This window comes from Aspergillus vadensis, assembly GCF_003184925.1.
Source record: "Aspergillus vadensis CBS 113365 unplaced genomic scaffold BO88scaffold_10, whole genome shotgun sequence".
Classification (NCBI taxonomy): Eukaryota; Fungi; Ascomycota; class Eurotiomycetes; order Eurotiales; family Aspergillaceae; genus Aspergillus; species Aspergillus vadensis.
Window position 1 is genome coordinate 1,059,295 of NW_020292048.1, and position 17,153 is coordinate 1,076,447.

General features: G+C 51.5%; 3 protein-coding genes across 3 annotated transcripts; 2 read left to right on the forward strand and 1 right to left on the reverse strand.

Moving 5' to 3' along the window:
• Positions 1-330: 330 nt before the first annotated feature.
• Positions 331-3,162, reverse strand: BO88DRAFT_339331 (uncharacterized protein; the record flags this gene model as incomplete). The annotated part of the gene is made up of 2 exons (XM_025703025.1): positions 331-2,466; positions 2,569-3,162. The coding sequence occupies 2 exons, from the start codon at positions 3,160-3,162 to the stop codon at positions 331-333; spliced, it is 2,730 nt and encodes a 909-aa protein (XP_025563523.1).
• Positions 3,163-7,306: 4,144 nt separating this feature from the next.
• BO88DRAFT_339712 (aminotransferase-like domain-containing protein) lies at positions 7,307-8,802 on the forward strand (the record flags this gene model as incomplete). Its single annotated transcript, XM_025703041.1, has 3 exons — positions 7,307-7,780; positions 7,876-8,261; positions 8,355-8,802. The coding sequence occupies 3 exons, from the start codon at positions 7,307-7,309 to the stop codon at positions 8,800-8,802; spliced, it is 1,308 nt and encodes a 435-aa protein (XP_025563524.1).
• Positions 8,803-11,915: 3,113 nt separating this feature from the next.
• Positions 11,916-14,823, forward strand: exgO (exo-beta-1,3-glucanase Exg0; the record flags this gene model as incomplete). Its single annotated transcript, XM_025708188.1, has 2 exons — positions 11,916-12,156; positions 12,206-14,823. 2 exons carry the CDS (start codon positions 11,916-11,918, stop codon positions 14,821-14,823), a joined length of 2,859 nt encoding a protein of 952 aa, XP_025563525.1.
• Between the last annotated feature and the right edge of the window lie 2,330 nt (positions 14,824-17,153).

Genomic DNA, 17,153 nt, shown 5'->3' on the forward strand with positions numbered 1-17,153 from the left:
TCAAACATTCGGCCGTGTCTTGCCTGTTAATTCTGACCCGGGAAAAAGATTCAGATAGATGCTCATTTACGCCGTTCCAGCCTTTTGCTTCAAAGTCACTTGTGCACGCCCATTACTAGTGGTAGGAAAATTTGCAATAAAAACAAGAAAGGAAAGTGCAAGGACAACAGAACACAAAAGCTGAAACGACCATGGTTAGTAATGCAGTGGAGGGGAAAGAAGATGAGGAAATAAAAAACAAAGATCGAGAACAGCTGAGAACAAAAAGGGGACACAAAATGCGCAGGTCCCCCTAAAGAAATTATACACACACAAAGACGCAGCACTTTTTTATTTCTTCTTCTGGTTGGGAACCTGTTTGAGGATATCATCAAAACTCATGTTGGGGTTGAACCGACTGATGGGCCGAGCCGGGGCTTCCATCGGGGCTACGCCCATGGGTAGCGGCAGAGCCTCGAGACCGGGGTAGATCGAATGACGATGCTCCGCCCTCCGGTTCATACCAGGAGAGTTCAGTCGGGGAATAGCCGGTGGTGGTGTGAGGCCAGTGGGGCTCATGAGGGGAGTCCCTTGTCCCTGTTGTTGCTGCTGCTGTTGCTGCGGCTGTTCGGATGACGAATCTGCCGACGACTGTTGCGCCTGGTAAGGGGAAGAAAGGGACGACTCGTTGTCATATGGATCTTCGATGGTCGGAGGGGCCAAAATTGCATCCTTCTCTGCCCACTGCTCGGCCACTTGCCAGCAGTGACTGCGTCGGTAGATACCCTCTACTCCGTTGATCACAACATCAGAGGGCAGACTAACAACACCGGCTCCACCTGCGACACCGAACCAGCTGCGCGCGGTCTTGCTGTCGCCGCCAATCCAGGGCGCACCGCCGCGAGGGGCAATGCAGAGGAAGTACTCCACCCCATCCACGTACTTGACGTCCTGAACATCAACAACGACAAGGGGCAGCGATTGGATGACACAGTAGAGGAAGATCCATTGGCCACACCGGAAATCGATCATGTCGTTGACAGTCTTTCCGTGAGCGCAACGACGCTCGAACTGCATGAAGGCCTCGATGAAGGGCGTGGGCTTCATAGCCTCCCGTGTATACGAGTCCATGAGCACAGCGTTGATGTCTGCGTCCTTGAGCTTCTTGGCCTTCTTCTTGGCCTCCTTCTTAGCATCCATGGGCTTCCGCTCCAGGGCCTGCAGTGAGGGGTACTGCGGAATGTCAAAGGGAATTGGTGGCTGGACAGGAGGTGTACTCCGATCGTACTCGCTCATGATCTGTCGGAGGGCCCGGGTCATCATTTCATCAGGGTCCGACGTTTCAGTTCCTTCTGCAGCCATGTCCAGTGTCCGAGTGGTTAGGGAGTTGCGATCGACCAGCATGTCGTAAAGGTTAGCAAAGTCATTGTAGAGATCCCGGACAACCTGGCGATTGAGTCCGCTTTCTTCGAACTGATTCTTCTTGGAGCGTGCTTTGGGCGGCCACGAGCCGTACTTCTGACGGTAGTACTGCATGGTGAATCGCCGGAACTCCATAAATGCGATCTTCCAGTTCTTGAACCGCACGACCTTGCTTTCGGCCGAAGTAGCCGAGTTGGCGAAACCGGAGAATACCGAAGGGAAATCAAAGTCATCAAGCTTACTGTACAGGACACGCAAACGAGTGTCCAAGTCGATGAAACCACGTTCCAGTCGCTTCTGTGTGACAGGGCTGATGAGGCCATACTTGGGGCTTCTCAGCTGCTTCAGTTCGTCCAGCTTACCGACTCCATGCACGAATCCCTCGAGATAGAGGGGGAAGAAGCGGAGTCGTTCTCCAAGAACAATAGCTTCGATGGTCTTCTCACGACTCTTCCGTACATCAGCTAGCCTCAGCTCTTCGCAGTAGTTTCCAAAACTGGTAGTTGCCGTCTCGCCGAAGTTGGTATGATCGAAGTTGGTAAACTCGAAGCGGGACAGCAGTGTAGCGACGTCCATGAAGATCGAAAAGAGCGAGGGTGACCGGGAGGTGGCGATCAAAGATTGTCCCAATAGGAATGCAAAAAGGTTGCGGAACAAAAGAAGGGTTTCGGTGTCCTCCTGAGAGATCCGACTACTGGGGCTGGACACGTCGCTATTCAAAGGAATTGGGAGATAGAGATGGAACTCCTGGAACTCATCCTGGCCGTCATCCTCCATGTACGCCATTCTCCTGCTACCGGAGCTGTCGTTGTCATTTTCGGCCAAGGGATCCTGAGGTGTCAACGGAGGCGAACCCGGACCAGCCACGGGGCTGCTCAACGACATTGTGCGAGTCTGTTGGTCAAGGGCGGTGAGGTTCCTGACATCGTTGCTTACAGCCAAATCGCGTAGTGATGGTGATTCAACAAAGACAGTGCGGTGGACTTTGAAGGAGGCAGGTCTGCCGGTGTTCTGGGGGAACAGATAGACATAGGTATCACCACTCTCGTTCCAGAGTTCAGGAATCTAGCCAAGAGAGGTTACAGTTAGCCAGGAACTTAGAAAGCAGTCGGGAAAAGTTCCCCCTGTAGCGTTCGCACAACAGCTCAAGGCGATTTCAGTACGTACCTGGTCTCCCCGGGCCAAAGGCTCCAGATCGTAGAGGATCTTTTGTTCCAATCCAGCAATCCAGGCACTGGGTCCTGCAGTGGTAGTGGCCGGTCGGGGATCTACAGAGCTCGCGCGCGCCCGTCCGGGCATCCAGCTCCGTCTCTTCGATGAAGATGAAGGGGTTCCGGGGCGCGAATCAGGACCTGAACCGGGTACAAACAGACCCGCGGCACTGGAGGGTCGACTGCCACTTCTTCCGCGACCTCTGCTCTGGGGCCTGCCATCTGGAGAGTTGTGAGCGCTGTTGGCCAGGTCCTGGTTCACAGCCAGTAGCGACGGGGGTGGCTGCAGCGGTTCATCCAAGTCGAAGCCATCGTTGGGGATGGGGGATACGGGCGTCCGAGCGTCTGCATAGTCGCTTTGAGGGTTGGAGACTGCACGAATGGGTCGGGAGGCGCTTCGCGGGCGTGCATCCTGCGGCAGCTGGTCGGGGGAGGAGGGTTTCGGAAGGTTCGGAGATGCAGGCGATGATGGAATAGAGCTATCCCTGTTGGACCCCAGGGAAAACAGGGACGAGATGCGCTTGGCGGACTTGACCGGAGCAGACAGCATCTTCAAGGCCGCTGGCTAGTTGGGGGGCAAAAGCAAAGGGTCAGTTCCCCGGGCGCAATGGAGAGTGTGCACGAAGCCGTGAACAAACAATTGGGGGGGATGACGAGGAAAGACAAGAAGTCGAGACGAAGACACACCGTCGGGTAGAGGGGAAGTATGACGGGGAAGCACCACCAGGCGCTGGCAGTGGCAGGGACGGCACTTACCTTAACAAGTGCAGAAAGCAAGAATGCGGCCAACCATGCAAAAACCCTCTAGACAGCAGACGGGTTTGAACGAAGAATCCGCGGCGGGCGACTGGTGTAAGTCGCTCGACGTGGATTGAGGAATGGATCGGCAGGAGGGATCCAGAAGGAGGGGGGAGGGAGTGAGGAGGGAGGAATGAGGAAAGGTTTTCTGGGCTGGTGGTTTGTTTGGTGGTTCTCTCCGCGGAAGCCGGATACAGCAGCAAAAAATGGAGGAGACAGCTGAAGGGGAGAAATTGAGGCTATCGCCAAAAGCAGCGAAAGAGGATCGTTTTCTTAAGAAAAAGAGAAAAGAGAAAAGCACCGAGATGAAGGCAAAATAATATCGAGAGAGAGAGAGGGTAAAAAAGAAAAAATTATCTCCCAAGAAACCCAAACGAAGGACGAGAAAAAAAAGAAAATGAAAAATAGAATAAAATCGAAAAATAAAAACCCAGCCAGACGGGAACTTAGCGAACAGGCGCAAAACAGAAGAGGGGAAAGAGAAACAGAAGTCAGTGAGGACTGAGTAAGTATTGATGTTACCCAGAGAGGGAAAAGGCTGGTATGGTTTATTGAAGGCAACAGGTTATTATTAAGCCCTCCAATGGACGAGTATTTTTAACCCACGAGTGGAGCCACGGCAGCAGGAGGGATTGAGGAACTCTGATTGTGCATCAGATTCAAATCACAACCTCTGCTACGGATGATGTGATTCAATGGTTCAGTGGTGGTGTAGTGGTTAGAGGATGGGGGAAAGTGGAAGAGGAAGAAGAAGGGAAAATCAACCAGAAGGGTTCCAGGGAGACCCCCCCAAAAGTGATGATGGTGATGATTTATAGAGCCGAAGTAAATCCAGCAGAACCCGAATTAGGAAGAGCTAAAAAGCGCAGTGGTTCCTCTTATTATTCACCAGTTCGTGTTGGATAATATAATGATCCTGATGTTCTAGGGCCAGTTTAGCTGGTCTGCTGTTCGTTCTTTGGGCTTCCGGTGGGTTTCGACCAGTGGGGAATGTTGCTCTTAGCAGTTTCTTCTACTGTACGGAGTAAATAACTTAAGCCCAACGGAGGTTGCCATCGAACCACTTTATATGATCTCATTTCCTTTTGGCTCTCCTCGCCATCTCCCGTTTGTTTCTCAACTAAAACTATCCCTAACCCCTCCATCCGTGGGTTTCCTACTGGAGACAGGAGACTAGGGGAGTTGTTAGCTTAACTCGCACTCTGTTCGGTAGGCGCAAGGTGTGTGAGTGAGTGAGTGTGAGTGGGCTGGCCAGAGGCAGTGCAGTGTTTCTGGTTCAGGAGGCTGATGCTCATCGGGTCAGAGCCAGTCAGGATGCGACGGGGCCCTCCTCCTTCCATGCAATCGTCGTGGGGGTTCGGGACAAGTTGTCTGCAACTAAATACTCCTACTCACTCCTACTATTCTACTAAGGCTGCCAGTTGTTCGTTCTATTTATTACTCGGATTCCCAGCTCTCTCCTGGTGTCTGTTGCGTGGTTGGTAGTAGCTTAAGCAGCAGAGCAGCATTGCTTACTGTGTCCACGGGTGCATGTACTTTGTAAGTAAGTATAGTAAGTACCTCACTCAAGGCAGAAACATTCATTCACTGCATGGGGGTTCATTCGCTGATTTTGTTTATGCTGTTACTTTTTTTGGTCCTTTTGTAGTACATTTCCCCTTGTTGTCCTGAGAATTTACTTTTTTTTCCTTTGACATCCATCGTCAGCCTCTCCTCTCTGCGATTCGCATTCATGCTCTCGCAAGGCGTTGTGCCTGCAGCCTCAGGAATTGCAATACGGACTGTTGATCGGATGACGGAATCTCGGCAGATATCCACTCCCTCCGATTCAAGCGCTTTCCCATTCATAAGTTGGGTCTCCTCATTCATAGTCTGATTCTCCTTTCAGAGTCAGCCATTGATTTCCACCCCTCTCTCTTCTCCGGTTCGGCCAACCATGGACGGGACTCGATCCGTTTCCTTGGTCGGTCATGTTTCCGACTGACTTGTCTACCTCACCAATTAATATATAATCTGCCTGGGACCGTCTACACGGTCCCTCTTCAAAGTTAGTAGTAATAGTAGTTTGGAAAAAGTGCACCCTCCCCTTTCTGGCCCAGTCAAAATCTGCGCGATTACGACCTTAGTCTACAATCGGAAAGTCTGTAACAAAAGGAGAGGCACAGGAGCCATGACAGGTGGATTGGCATCTCCGATCCAGGGGCTATCGGACTCCGCCATGCTTACCACAAACTCACACAACATACCTTGAGTTGCCGCTGGCACGTCGCACTGGAATCCAGCCAAGCGAGAAAACCTGCCGACAATTTCCACTGCAAAAACCGACAGCTCGCCATCGTTAATCAGTACCAATCGATGGATAGATCAGTACGCCATGCTTGCCCTGTCCTCTCTCATTGGACTGGCGAGTAATAAACAAGAGAAAATATCTACTAGTCGTCCTGCCAGAGAGGCAACTTATTGGGAAGATCTAAGCTACTAGACCTAAAAGAGGGGGAGAGAGAGAGGGAAGGAGAAGCTAAGAATAGTAGCCACCACCACTGGTCCTTCGTGGTACTTACTTTTATTTTTCTAGTTTATTTTTCTTTTTTTCCAATCTGTTTGCTAGTATCTACTCCGTACTTACTCACTACTCTGACTTTTTGTTCCTCTTCTTTTCTATGCGATTCTTTCCCCTTGCTTGGCTTGCCTGCTTAAGTAGAGGCGCTAACCAGCGGCGCTACTGTACGGGGAAAACTCAGAAGAGAGATGCTTCATCTCTAGCGCTGTGCCTGCATTACCCGACATGGAAATAGAAGCCACGCACTCGGACATACGTAATTTCGTCCTGAAAGTGATGCCTAGGTTGACGTTGTCCGATCGGGTCTTTGACCCCGTACTCCGTTTCGATTGATCCGGGTGAGCCATAGGTGTTTTACTTTGGGGAATGGACGTGTCATCCTTATTGATCTGGGCCTTGGGACCTCAGGCAGCACATTTATGTATAGTACCCCGTCTGTATTCCCGGAGCGCCCGCCTCACGCATCTTTTGCATAACTCCCGAGCAGCCAACCCCTTTCGGGCCACTATGTACTACTACTTAGTACTAGTAACTACTGTGGTCACGGCTTTTCAACTCCAACCAACCGTTCCCAATAGTTAAATATTGCATGGTGGATATTCATAATAGATAATCAATAATCAATAATCAATAATATTTTTGTACAGACTTTGGGTAATATCCTCCTGTGAAATTGCTCCATCTAATCTCCAAAATTAGCCTGTTCTTTTCATCTTCCTCTTTCCTCCTGACGGGGAGTGACCGAGCGCCCTGAAGAGATGCCGCACCGGCATCGGGCGGTGCGAAGACAGGATCTGCCCCGCGCCCTGAACAAATACCCCGTGACTTGGTCCCGTCGGCTACGGAACTTCCGTTGTTCCCCCCCTTTAGACTGCTTCCAGAAGCCAAAGTCACACCTAAGTCATGGATGAATGCCCCTCCTGATCCGCTTACTTACGCGATACTTTTCTCTTGACTAACGAGTCATCATTAACTTACTAATTACGTGACTGGGATAGAGATACTATACTACCCCAATTAAGTCCACTAACTTCTTTAGTGAATGCCAAGGACTGTTCTGGGAAAGTAGAGTCGTTCATCATCCAGTGTCACTCTATCGTTATCAATTTATATAGCGACGGAAGACAAACCACACCACTACCTGAGACAACACATAATTTATAACCTCTTGCTGTTATACGTGCCAGGCCCCGCATATTGGAGCTTCTGACGACTACCATTACTCATCACTCAGATCAATTCAAGTCACCAATCTAATTACTATTCAAAGAAAGACTAACTACTACCACTTTGTTGTACTCCGATCTGTCACGCAACCAACCAACCAACCAACATCATGGACGTTGAGCAGGTCGATCTTTTCCGTGGTTGGCCCAACCCCGCCTTGCTGCCCACGACGGCCTTGGCTGAGGCCTCTGCGAAAGTGTTGGCCACCCCGGCCATTTGGACTCCGGCCTTGATGTATGGCCCCGATGAAGGGTACCAGCCGTTGCGCGAACACATCGCTCGCTGGCTAACGACGTTCTACCAGCCACGCGACCGCATCACTCCCGAACGCATTTGTATCACGGGTGGCGCCAGTCAGAATGTAGCCTGTATTCTGCAGGTCTTTACTGATCCTGTCTACACACGCAATGTTTGGATGGTCGCACCCGCCTATCATCTCTCCTTTCGCATCTTTGATGATTCCGGGTTTACTGGTCGCCTGAGGGCCGTTCCCCAGAGTGATGCGGGGTTGGATTTGGCCTATCTCCGACAGGAGCTGCTTATTGCCGAGGAGCGGGCAAGGAGGGAAGATAATAACGCACCGGTACGTTGGTCTGCTTTGGTCTGCAGATGGACGTTTACGTCCTGCTTTTGAGATGCTAAGGGGACTGAAATGGCTCATATGACTGACTCCTACAGAACTACAAACCTACTAGGCCATGGGGTAAAGTCTACAAGCATGTCATCTACGCTACCCCCGCCTTTTCCAACCCGTCGACGCTCACCATGTCCTTGCCTGATCGGGAGAATCTGGTTCGTCTCGCGCGAGAATTTGACGCCTTGATCATCACCGATGATGTATATGATTTCCTTCAGTGGTCACCCGACCCAGCCAAGACATTAACGCAGCCCAACAGGGCGCATCTACCCCGCCTGGTGGATGTAGACCGCTATCTGGATGGGGGACCCGGGGATGACTGGGGTAATGTGGTGAGCAATGGAAGTTTCAGCAAGCTGATCGGACCCGGAATGCGGACAGGTTGGGCGGAGGCTACCGAGAAGGTAGCGTATGGTCTGTCACAAGCGTACGTGATCCCGTGAGGTGGTCTTGCTGACTGCTCTCGCCTGTCCCTTGCTTTATCCTCCCCTACCTGGTAGGCTAACTTTTCCCTGGACAGAGGCTCAAGTCGGTCCGGAGGCGCACCGTCGCATATGTGCGCCGCTATCATTGCGCAGCTGTTCCCCACGGGGATTGTACAAGACTTCATTGGCGATGTTCTGCAACCGGCGTACGCCCGCCGCTACCACCGGATGATGTCTGCCATACGTGAGCATCTTGTTCCCCTCGGCGTGGGGCTTCCCCCAGTTTCTGATGTGGCAGGGGGTTACTTTATCTGGCTTCGACTCCCACATCCATTACGGTCGAGCGAGCTTGTACCCATCGCACTGCGCGAACAGAATTTGATCGTAGCATCTGGTAATGTCTTTCGGATAGATGGAGATGCGGCAGGCGACAAGAACGACTTTGACGACGGCATGCGCCTCTGCTTTGCGTGGGAGCGTGAGGATAGACTCGAAGAGGGGGTGCGTCGACTTGCATCGGTCATTCGTGAAGCTCTCAAGTAAACCAAATGCTGGCGGCCGCTGCAAGGATGGCTACCAAGGGTGGACGGGCGGATCGGACCGCCTAGGACCTTGGTCTGGAAGAACTGTAGTATGTTGTTGATTATGGACGAACCACACACCCCATTACAGGATAGTCGTTGAGTGCCGAACGGTTGAAAGCTCGTCACGCTCCAGATTATCTCTCCTTGGCGCAAGATGAGAAAGAATGGCCTGGGGTCGAGTGATGCGAACGGAGGCGGTGGGCGGCCAGTCAAGGCGCGAGGCCGGGGAAGGCAGATGACTCGGGGCGAGCATCTGCACGGCACCTGCAGCCAACTTGCATAAATAGACCGCAGTAGCGCAGTCAGGGCACTTTTGGAATCACTGGCTGCAGGCCAAACATCACGCTTTCCCGACACACATTGTTCAGCGCCTACTCCTGCAGCACAATGCTTGAAGAACCTTGGTCTTTTTTTTTTTTTTCCGCCCGGAATGGACGCGTCAAATAACTCCTTGTGCCAAGGGATGCCGCAGCGGAATCAGACGGGCACCGCACACATTCTTCTCGCGTTCCAAACCCAGAATCGTTGTCTAGCTAAATCATTCAAACATGGCGGAGTTCAACAAACAATCCGGCTTCCGGGCCGACCGTCTAGATAATCAGGACTTTTGGTCGAGTCCGTAACGCTGTACAACTTCTGGACCATGCAGGTGATTACTGCTGCTGCCGAGGCTAGTTGATGACTAGGTGTTTCACGGGTAGACCACGACCCAAGGTTAGCGGCCGATCAGTCGGGTTGGGTTAATTAAGGAAGAAGACTGTCTCCTCTGCGGAAAGCTTGGTGCACTGATTCCTTACCCACCGTGTAGGATATTTTTATCTCGATCGAGGGGAAAAGAGACGGGAAGACTGAGACATATCGGACCGTGGACTTGGCTATCTACTTTGTAGTATCATGTACTCTATATGAGAAAGGAAGATTCAAGTTGTAGACCACCAGTTAACCCTTGTCCCATTCTTTATTGGTGGGAGAGAAGTGGTTAGTTAATTTCTGGATTTTGCCCCTGGATGATCCCCCCTCAGCTCTCTCACTTTCTCGCCTCTCTTTCCCTCGCCCGGGCCCACCCGTCCATGCAGGACCAACCTTTTTCTTCCCGCCTGAGTCAAGGTATCTACCAACCTTGAATCCAAGGGACTGGCTGACGACTAATTCTTACAGTCAAACAGTATGCGCAAAACTATAATCCGCCGAGAGTATACGTACTTATGGCTATGCCAATGGAACAATTAGCTTTCTCGCCATGGACTAGATATATCTGACGCAGCAAGTGAAGCTTATCGAGATGAGGATGCCACGGCTGCCCGGGAGCACCGACATTACTGCCCAGCCTGGCGTCGGGGGAACAATGGACCACGAGGAATGTCTAGACCTGCTCAATCAGGCAGCCTCCCCAGCACTGCAATCACAGTGGAAAACTGGTGAGCAGAGCCCGAAATTTCGTCCCCATTGAGACATACCGTATGGCGGGTCAAATGCAGCATGGCAAAGGAGGTGTTCCGTCCACAGGGTTCGCCATCCATACCAATGCCTGAGTCTAGTGCGTAGCGACCAACTCGCTGCCCTGGCGCGCTGTCAAACGGGCGAATTCCAGCAACAAGCCATGCCGGACGATCGGCTCTGCAGCCATGGCCGAGCGATTGAAATGCCCAGTTGTCTTCGATCTGGGCCACGGCGAATATGTTGATCAAAACCCTGCCAGGTATATTAGCCTACCGGGTCCGCTGATCGACTGGAGATTTTGACCTTTTCCCTTTGGCTTGTTTCCTCCTCTTCCTGCCTCCTCCGCCTCTCCTTTTCCGACTTCCTGGGCTTGTGCTTTTCGGATCGGATCAGATTTCGTTCGTTTTGTTTGTCGGCGACGCAGCATTGGGAGGTAGCCTATCCCTCGTTCAGTCACTAGTTACGGTTTACTAGAGAGTCGTGGGACTCTTTGCCATTCGCTCTCTTCGGTCGTTCCTTGAATATCCGGCAGCCTAGACTATCTGGCCCACCAGCATTGGGGAGTAGGACTAGTATAGTAGTGCGTGTGCGTGCGTGAGAGTATACAACTATACACGCGAGCTTCGGTAGGTAATTAGTCCATTGCAGACTCTCCCTCCCGCACTTTCTCCCCACCATCACCAGCATCTTCACCACACACAAGCTCTCTGCATGGCCCACCATGCATGACTCCAGTCAGTTCGGCAGAGTGCAATACTCTCGCTATCAGGAATATCATGTCCATAGCAAGCGACCGCTAAAAAGATTGCCACCAATGAATCCCGACTAACCCCCGGTCTAGTGCTTTATCGACTCGTTTCATCCCCTGACCCAGGCGTTTCAAGCAGCGGTCGGCAGACGACGACTATCGCAGGTAATTGGTGTGAGTGGAGCGATCGGGGCGCGTGATTGGACCTTCAGCAGCTTTTCTTGCAGACGGACCTCCACCATCTGGCGATAGTCAAGCAGTAATTTCCAGCGACGGACAAGGCATCGCAGTCCAGCCAGAACCAATCGTCGGGTCAGGAACGGGGCAAGTTTGTGTGCCTGGATCCATTGGTCCCTCCCGCGGGTGCCAGCAAATCTTCTGTTCCCTCCCCCTCCACTTTATCCCGGGTGTAATAACCTTCATTTACATCGGCCGTTCCCTTCACATCCTAGCTTTGTCGTTTCTTTTTTAATTCTCTTTCCCCCGTCCTTTCTTTCCCTCGTCAGTTGTGTCTGTCTTTGTCGTGGGAAAAAGGCAGTTTTCGAGTGTTACTGTCTTGCTGTGTGTGTTGTGTTTTTGTGTGTTTTATTACATTCATTCCTTTTCTACTACTTCTTCTTCTCCCCTGGCGGCTGATACGCGCCCCCATACATTCCTTGCTCTTCCCTACTTACTACTCCAACTACAACATCCTATCCAGTCCACCGTCTGACCCCGTCGTGTGACAGACCACTTCTGTTGGTGCTCACACGATCTTGTCTGGATATTTCTTCAGTACTGGTTACTGAAGTGTTGGTCGCTCGTCAGCGTTCCTCCTTACTATATTACTGTCCCTTCTCGCTCTTCTGTTCTCTGCCGGTTCAGTGAACCTCGCTGTCTTGACGATGGCGTCTCTCCACACTTCCATCATGTTGTTTGTGTCGTACGTCTGTCTGCTACTGAGTGTGCCAGTGGCCTTGGTCAATGCCGTGCCTACCTCCGGGTCTGTCGATGTGACATCGCATCTGGCGGTGCGCGCCTCCGACTACTGGGTTGGAACCATCAAGCGTCAGGGCACTGTGCCGTTTGGCAACACCACGAGCAGCTATGCAATCTACCGCAACGTCAAGGACTATGGTGCCAAGGGTGAGTCAGACCTCCTTACATGGCTGGTATTTGATGCTGACTACTGCAGGTGACGGATCTACCGATGATACTGATGCTATCAACAAGGCCATCTCTTCTGGTGGCCGCTGCGGTTCCGGCTGTGACTCGTCTACCACTACCCCGGCCCTAGTGTACTTCCCCGCAGGTACCTACGTGGTGTCCAAGCCCATTGTGCAGTACTACTACACCCAGATGGTCGGCGATGCCAACGACCTGCCTGTCCTCAAGGCTGCCTCGAGCTTCAGCGGTATGGCCGTCATTGATGCCGACCCCTACGACAGCAACGGCGACAACTGGTACACCAACCAGAACAACTTCTTCCGTGCCGTTCGCAACTTCGTCATCGATCTGACCGCTATGCCCGCTTCCTCGGGTGCTGGTATCCACTGGCAGGTCGGCCAGGCTACCAGTCTGCAGAACATCCGCTTCGAAATGGTCAAGGGTGGCAGCAACAACAAGCAGCAGGGTATCTTCATGGACAACGGATCCGGTGGCTTCATGTCTGACCTGACCTTCAACGGCGGTAACTACGGTGCCTTCTTCGGTAACCAGCAGTTCACCACCCGCAACCTGACCTTCAACGACTGCAACACCGCCATCTACATGAACTGGAACTGGGCCTGGACCTTCAAGTCGGTGTCTATCAACAACTGCCAGGTCGGTCTGAACATGTCCGCCTCTCCGTCCAACCAGACCGTCGGGTCCGTCCTGATGCTGGACAGCACGTTCACCAGCACCCCAACTGGTGTCGTGACTGCCTTTAGCAGCGACAGCATTCCCACCGGTGGCGGTGCCCTGGTCCTCGAAAACGTCGACTTCTCCGGCTCAACAGTTGCCATTGCAAGCGTGAACGGCGACACCATCCTCAAGGGTGGGTCCGTTGTCTCGAACTACGTGCAGGGCAATGTCTACACCCCGGGCAGCAGCAACAACAGCAACAACAGCACCGTCAGCAAGCGCTCCCCTGCCGTTCAGGCCGAGGATGTTCAGGTGATCACCCAGACTATCACCGAGACCATTACTGCCTGCGGTGCCGACTACGCCACTGAAACTGCTGCAGGTTCGTTCGGAACTGCCTCTGAGGTTGGAGCGGAGGGTTCGACTACGACCGCCGCTGGTGGTGTGGTGCCTCTGTCATCCATGTCTGTGCAGTACCCCGCCGCTGGTAGCTACAGCTGGGAAGGTTTTGACAGCGAGACCTCTCAAGCCACCACGGCCACCAACGAGGCTTCTGTCCCTGCTGCCGGAACTTCTGCTGGATCGACTCCTGCTGAGCCTACTTCCCATTCGGCCGGTGCCTCTGTCGTCGCCCAGGGCTCCGGCTCTGCCTCGGCTGCTACCAGCACCTCGTCTTCCGGCTCTTACTTCGGTACTTCCAGCAACTCCACCGGCCAGTGCTCAACCAAGACCGTCACCAAGACCCGTATCGAGACCACCATCCCCTCCCAGGCCATGGCCAGCTCTCTTCTTACCAGCTCTGGCAGTGTCTTCGAGAAGTCCAAGCCTTTGTACGGATCGTATGCCGCTTCGTCCTTCGTCAGCGTCAAGTCGGCCGGTGCCAAGGGTGACGGTACCACCGATGACACGGCTATCATCCAGAGCGTCCTGAACAACGCCACCGAGGACCAGATCGTGTACTTCGACCACGGTGCCTATATCATCACCGATACCATCAAGGTTCCCAAGAACATCAAGATCACTGGTGAGGTGTGGCCCATGCTCATGGCGTATGGTGACAAGTTCTCCGACCAGAAGAACCCCATCCCCATGCTCCAGGTCGGTGAGGCCGGTGAGTCTGGCTCTGTTGAGATCAGTGACCTCGTCCTGGAGACCAAGGGCCCCGCTCCTGGTGCCATCCTGGTGCAGTGGAACCTCCAAGCCGCTTCCCAAGGCTCTGTTGGTATGTGGGATGTCCATGCCCGCATCGGTGGCTCTGCCGGCACTGAGCTTCAGTCCGACACCTGCGCGAAGACCCCCAGCCAGACCACCACCGCTAACGAGAAGTGCATTGGCGCCTTCCTCCTCTTCCACGCCACCCAGAACGCCAGCGTCTACCTGGAGAACACCTGGTTCTGGACTGCTGACCACGACCTTGACGCTTCCGGCCACGGACAGATCAACATTTACAACGGTCGCGGTGTCCTCCTCGAGAGTCAGGGTCCAGCTTGGCTGTATGGCACAGCTGCCGAACACAACCAGCTGTACAACTACCAGGTGTCCAACGCCAAGAACGTTTTCATGGGCTTGATCCAGACCGAGACCCCCTACTACCAAGCCAACCCCAACGCTCTGACTCCCTTCACCCCGCAGACCTCCTGGTCCGACCCCGACTTTTCGTACTGCACGACCGACTCCTGCCGCAAGGCCTGGGGTCTCCGTGTCATCAACAGCTCCGAGACCTACATCTACGGTGCCGGTCTCTACAGCTTCTTCGACAACTACTCGCAGACATGCTTGGCCACGGAGTCCTGCCAGGAGAACATTGTTGAGGTGGACTGCTCCGACGTGCACATCTACGGACTGAGCACCAAGGCCAGCACCAACATGATCACGTCGTCCAGCGGCGATGGCCTTGTCCCGCAAGAGGGTAACGAGAGCACATACTGCTCGACGATCGCCTTGTTCGAGCAATCGTCATCTATTTAATTTGTGCTTTTACATCCGAGACAATACATACATACAGTGATAAAGCAGTTATGCCCTTGGGAGGGAAGGGATCTTAGATGCATTTGGGATGGTTGATTGATTGTTGGGGAACACATACGGATATACCACTTTGTTGTTACATTTTATATTTTTGCCTACATCCATTCATTTTATCCTTCTATTCTTATCCCATTCGTTACATCTATTTGTTCTATACTGGCTTGATAATTAGGGTGGTAGGAGTGGTAGCAGTAGAGGTGGTTTGCATGTAGCTATAGAGTAGTTGAATAAAAGTCAATGATCAGATTGTTTCTATCATACTAGGACGAAGTCAATCGTAGTTCTTCGCTTTAATTAGTTCATTGACATTTGATAGATTTCATACTCCTACCTATGGGCATCTTCATTGTGCCTCCATCATTACCTTCTAATTTCTTACTAGACGAATGACAATAGTGAACATAATCCATCTACAATAGACCGCTTCATCTCTCTCCAGCCTCCTCTGACTATCCCACCCATCCTTCCACTGCTTCGTATTCATTATGAAATAACTTCTTCCTCGTAGTTCTCTCTCTCTCTCAATATCATCATTCATTGGTGTTACCCACTAGCTGTCAGCAACCAAATGTCATGACAATAACAAACCCACACGATAAACATCAAGAGAGGCACAAAGATACAAAGCAAACAATGTGGATCCAAGCAGATGGGTGATTGTTACATTTCTCTTAAGTTACTCCTTGTTGTACGTTGTAGTTATTAGTTGTATCTATTAATTATTGTATTGTATAGTACAATAGCCAAATGGCCATTGTGGAGATGTTGCATTTTCATTGATTAGCTTGGCTAGACAGTACTTGTAAATGAATATGTGGGTAGTGTAGGTATTATTGAATAAAAGGTACGAATAGGTCTATTGAGAAGATTATTGATTGTTTAGTTAGATTGTGATAATTAGGGATTCTTCCTGTACTCAGTCTGGGTTTAAGATGATGTACCTGGGATGATGGTTGGGTTGGAGATGAGTATTGGTTTTCTACTGTTCTGTAATGAGTGACCAGTTTATTTAGATTTCTTCTGGTAGTTTATGAATGGTTCAGTAATTGATTAATCTCTTGCTCGTAAGTATTGTGATTTAGTGCTATTGATCTAGTATTGGGAAAAGATGGTGAATGAGGTAGAGATCTGGGGTCTTTTGTTTTCGGTTGTATGAGTAAGGGCGCAGAGACATGCTGGTATTACTCTATCGCATTGATGTTCTAGGGCGCGGGTGGTTCATTGGGGAAGGGAGAGGGAATTTTCGTCGTGGAGGGAAATGAAGGTAGTGTTTCTCTCTCTCTCTTTGTCCCTCTCTTTTGTTGAATCAAGTATGATCATGGTCGTGTGTGTGTGTGTGTGTGTGTGTGGTGTTTGGTAAGACTCGTGGTTCCATCGTAGGGTAGGTAGGATTATATTAACTCGACTGTGTAGCTGGGCGGGTTTGGGGCCATGTGCGTGACTAGACGTCAATGTAGCTGTGCCTATTGCCTCTGGTGTTAGCACATTTTCATCTGTCTCATGTTGTTAGAGGTTGGCTTTGCAAGCATGATGCTGTATACGTATTTGCAGTTCTTTGGATTTGTATGTGTGTAAAGAATGAAGATTTCCCAGTCTATCCCACAGTAGAGTGCTAGAAGCTGATAGGAATCGATCGATCACGATGGCTGAACAGTATGAATATCCAGTGTATTGTGAGGTCGACCTGGAGGACAGTATCTGGGGATTTGCAGTTCTCAATATCGTCGAGTTCCAACATGGGCACTGGCGGATTGGATTGATCAGATGACCCTCACGAAACTTGCCGGAGTATTCTGTTGCTAGTTCTTGCAAAGAATGGGCACAGTAGTAGGAGTACTATCTGCCATATCGCTTGGTCTGTTATCAGCAACCAGCAGGAACTTGAAGACAGCACCATTGAATGACGGGTGGCATTCAGAGACAAATGAGAGATCTTTCACTGTTCGCGCTTGCAAGAATAGAAAGCAACTGGTGACTTGATCAATAAATTACTTCTGTCAGGTCGGGGGAGACGGAGACAGTGTTTGGAAAAATCCTCATCCTGGTTGGAGCAGAGATATGCACAACTCCTTACCCTGCTAGGAAAAGTGGAGGAAGCACCTGAGGAGTGAATGGTATGAGATGTATGAACCAGGGCAAGACATGTGGGTGGACAACGTCCGAGCCAAGAAGAATACCAGCATCCTCAACCCTGCTGGTGCTAACTTGCCATAACGCCAGGGCTGATGCTTGTCGGGAGTAAATTGAGTCCCGACTGGTGCCATGGCTTT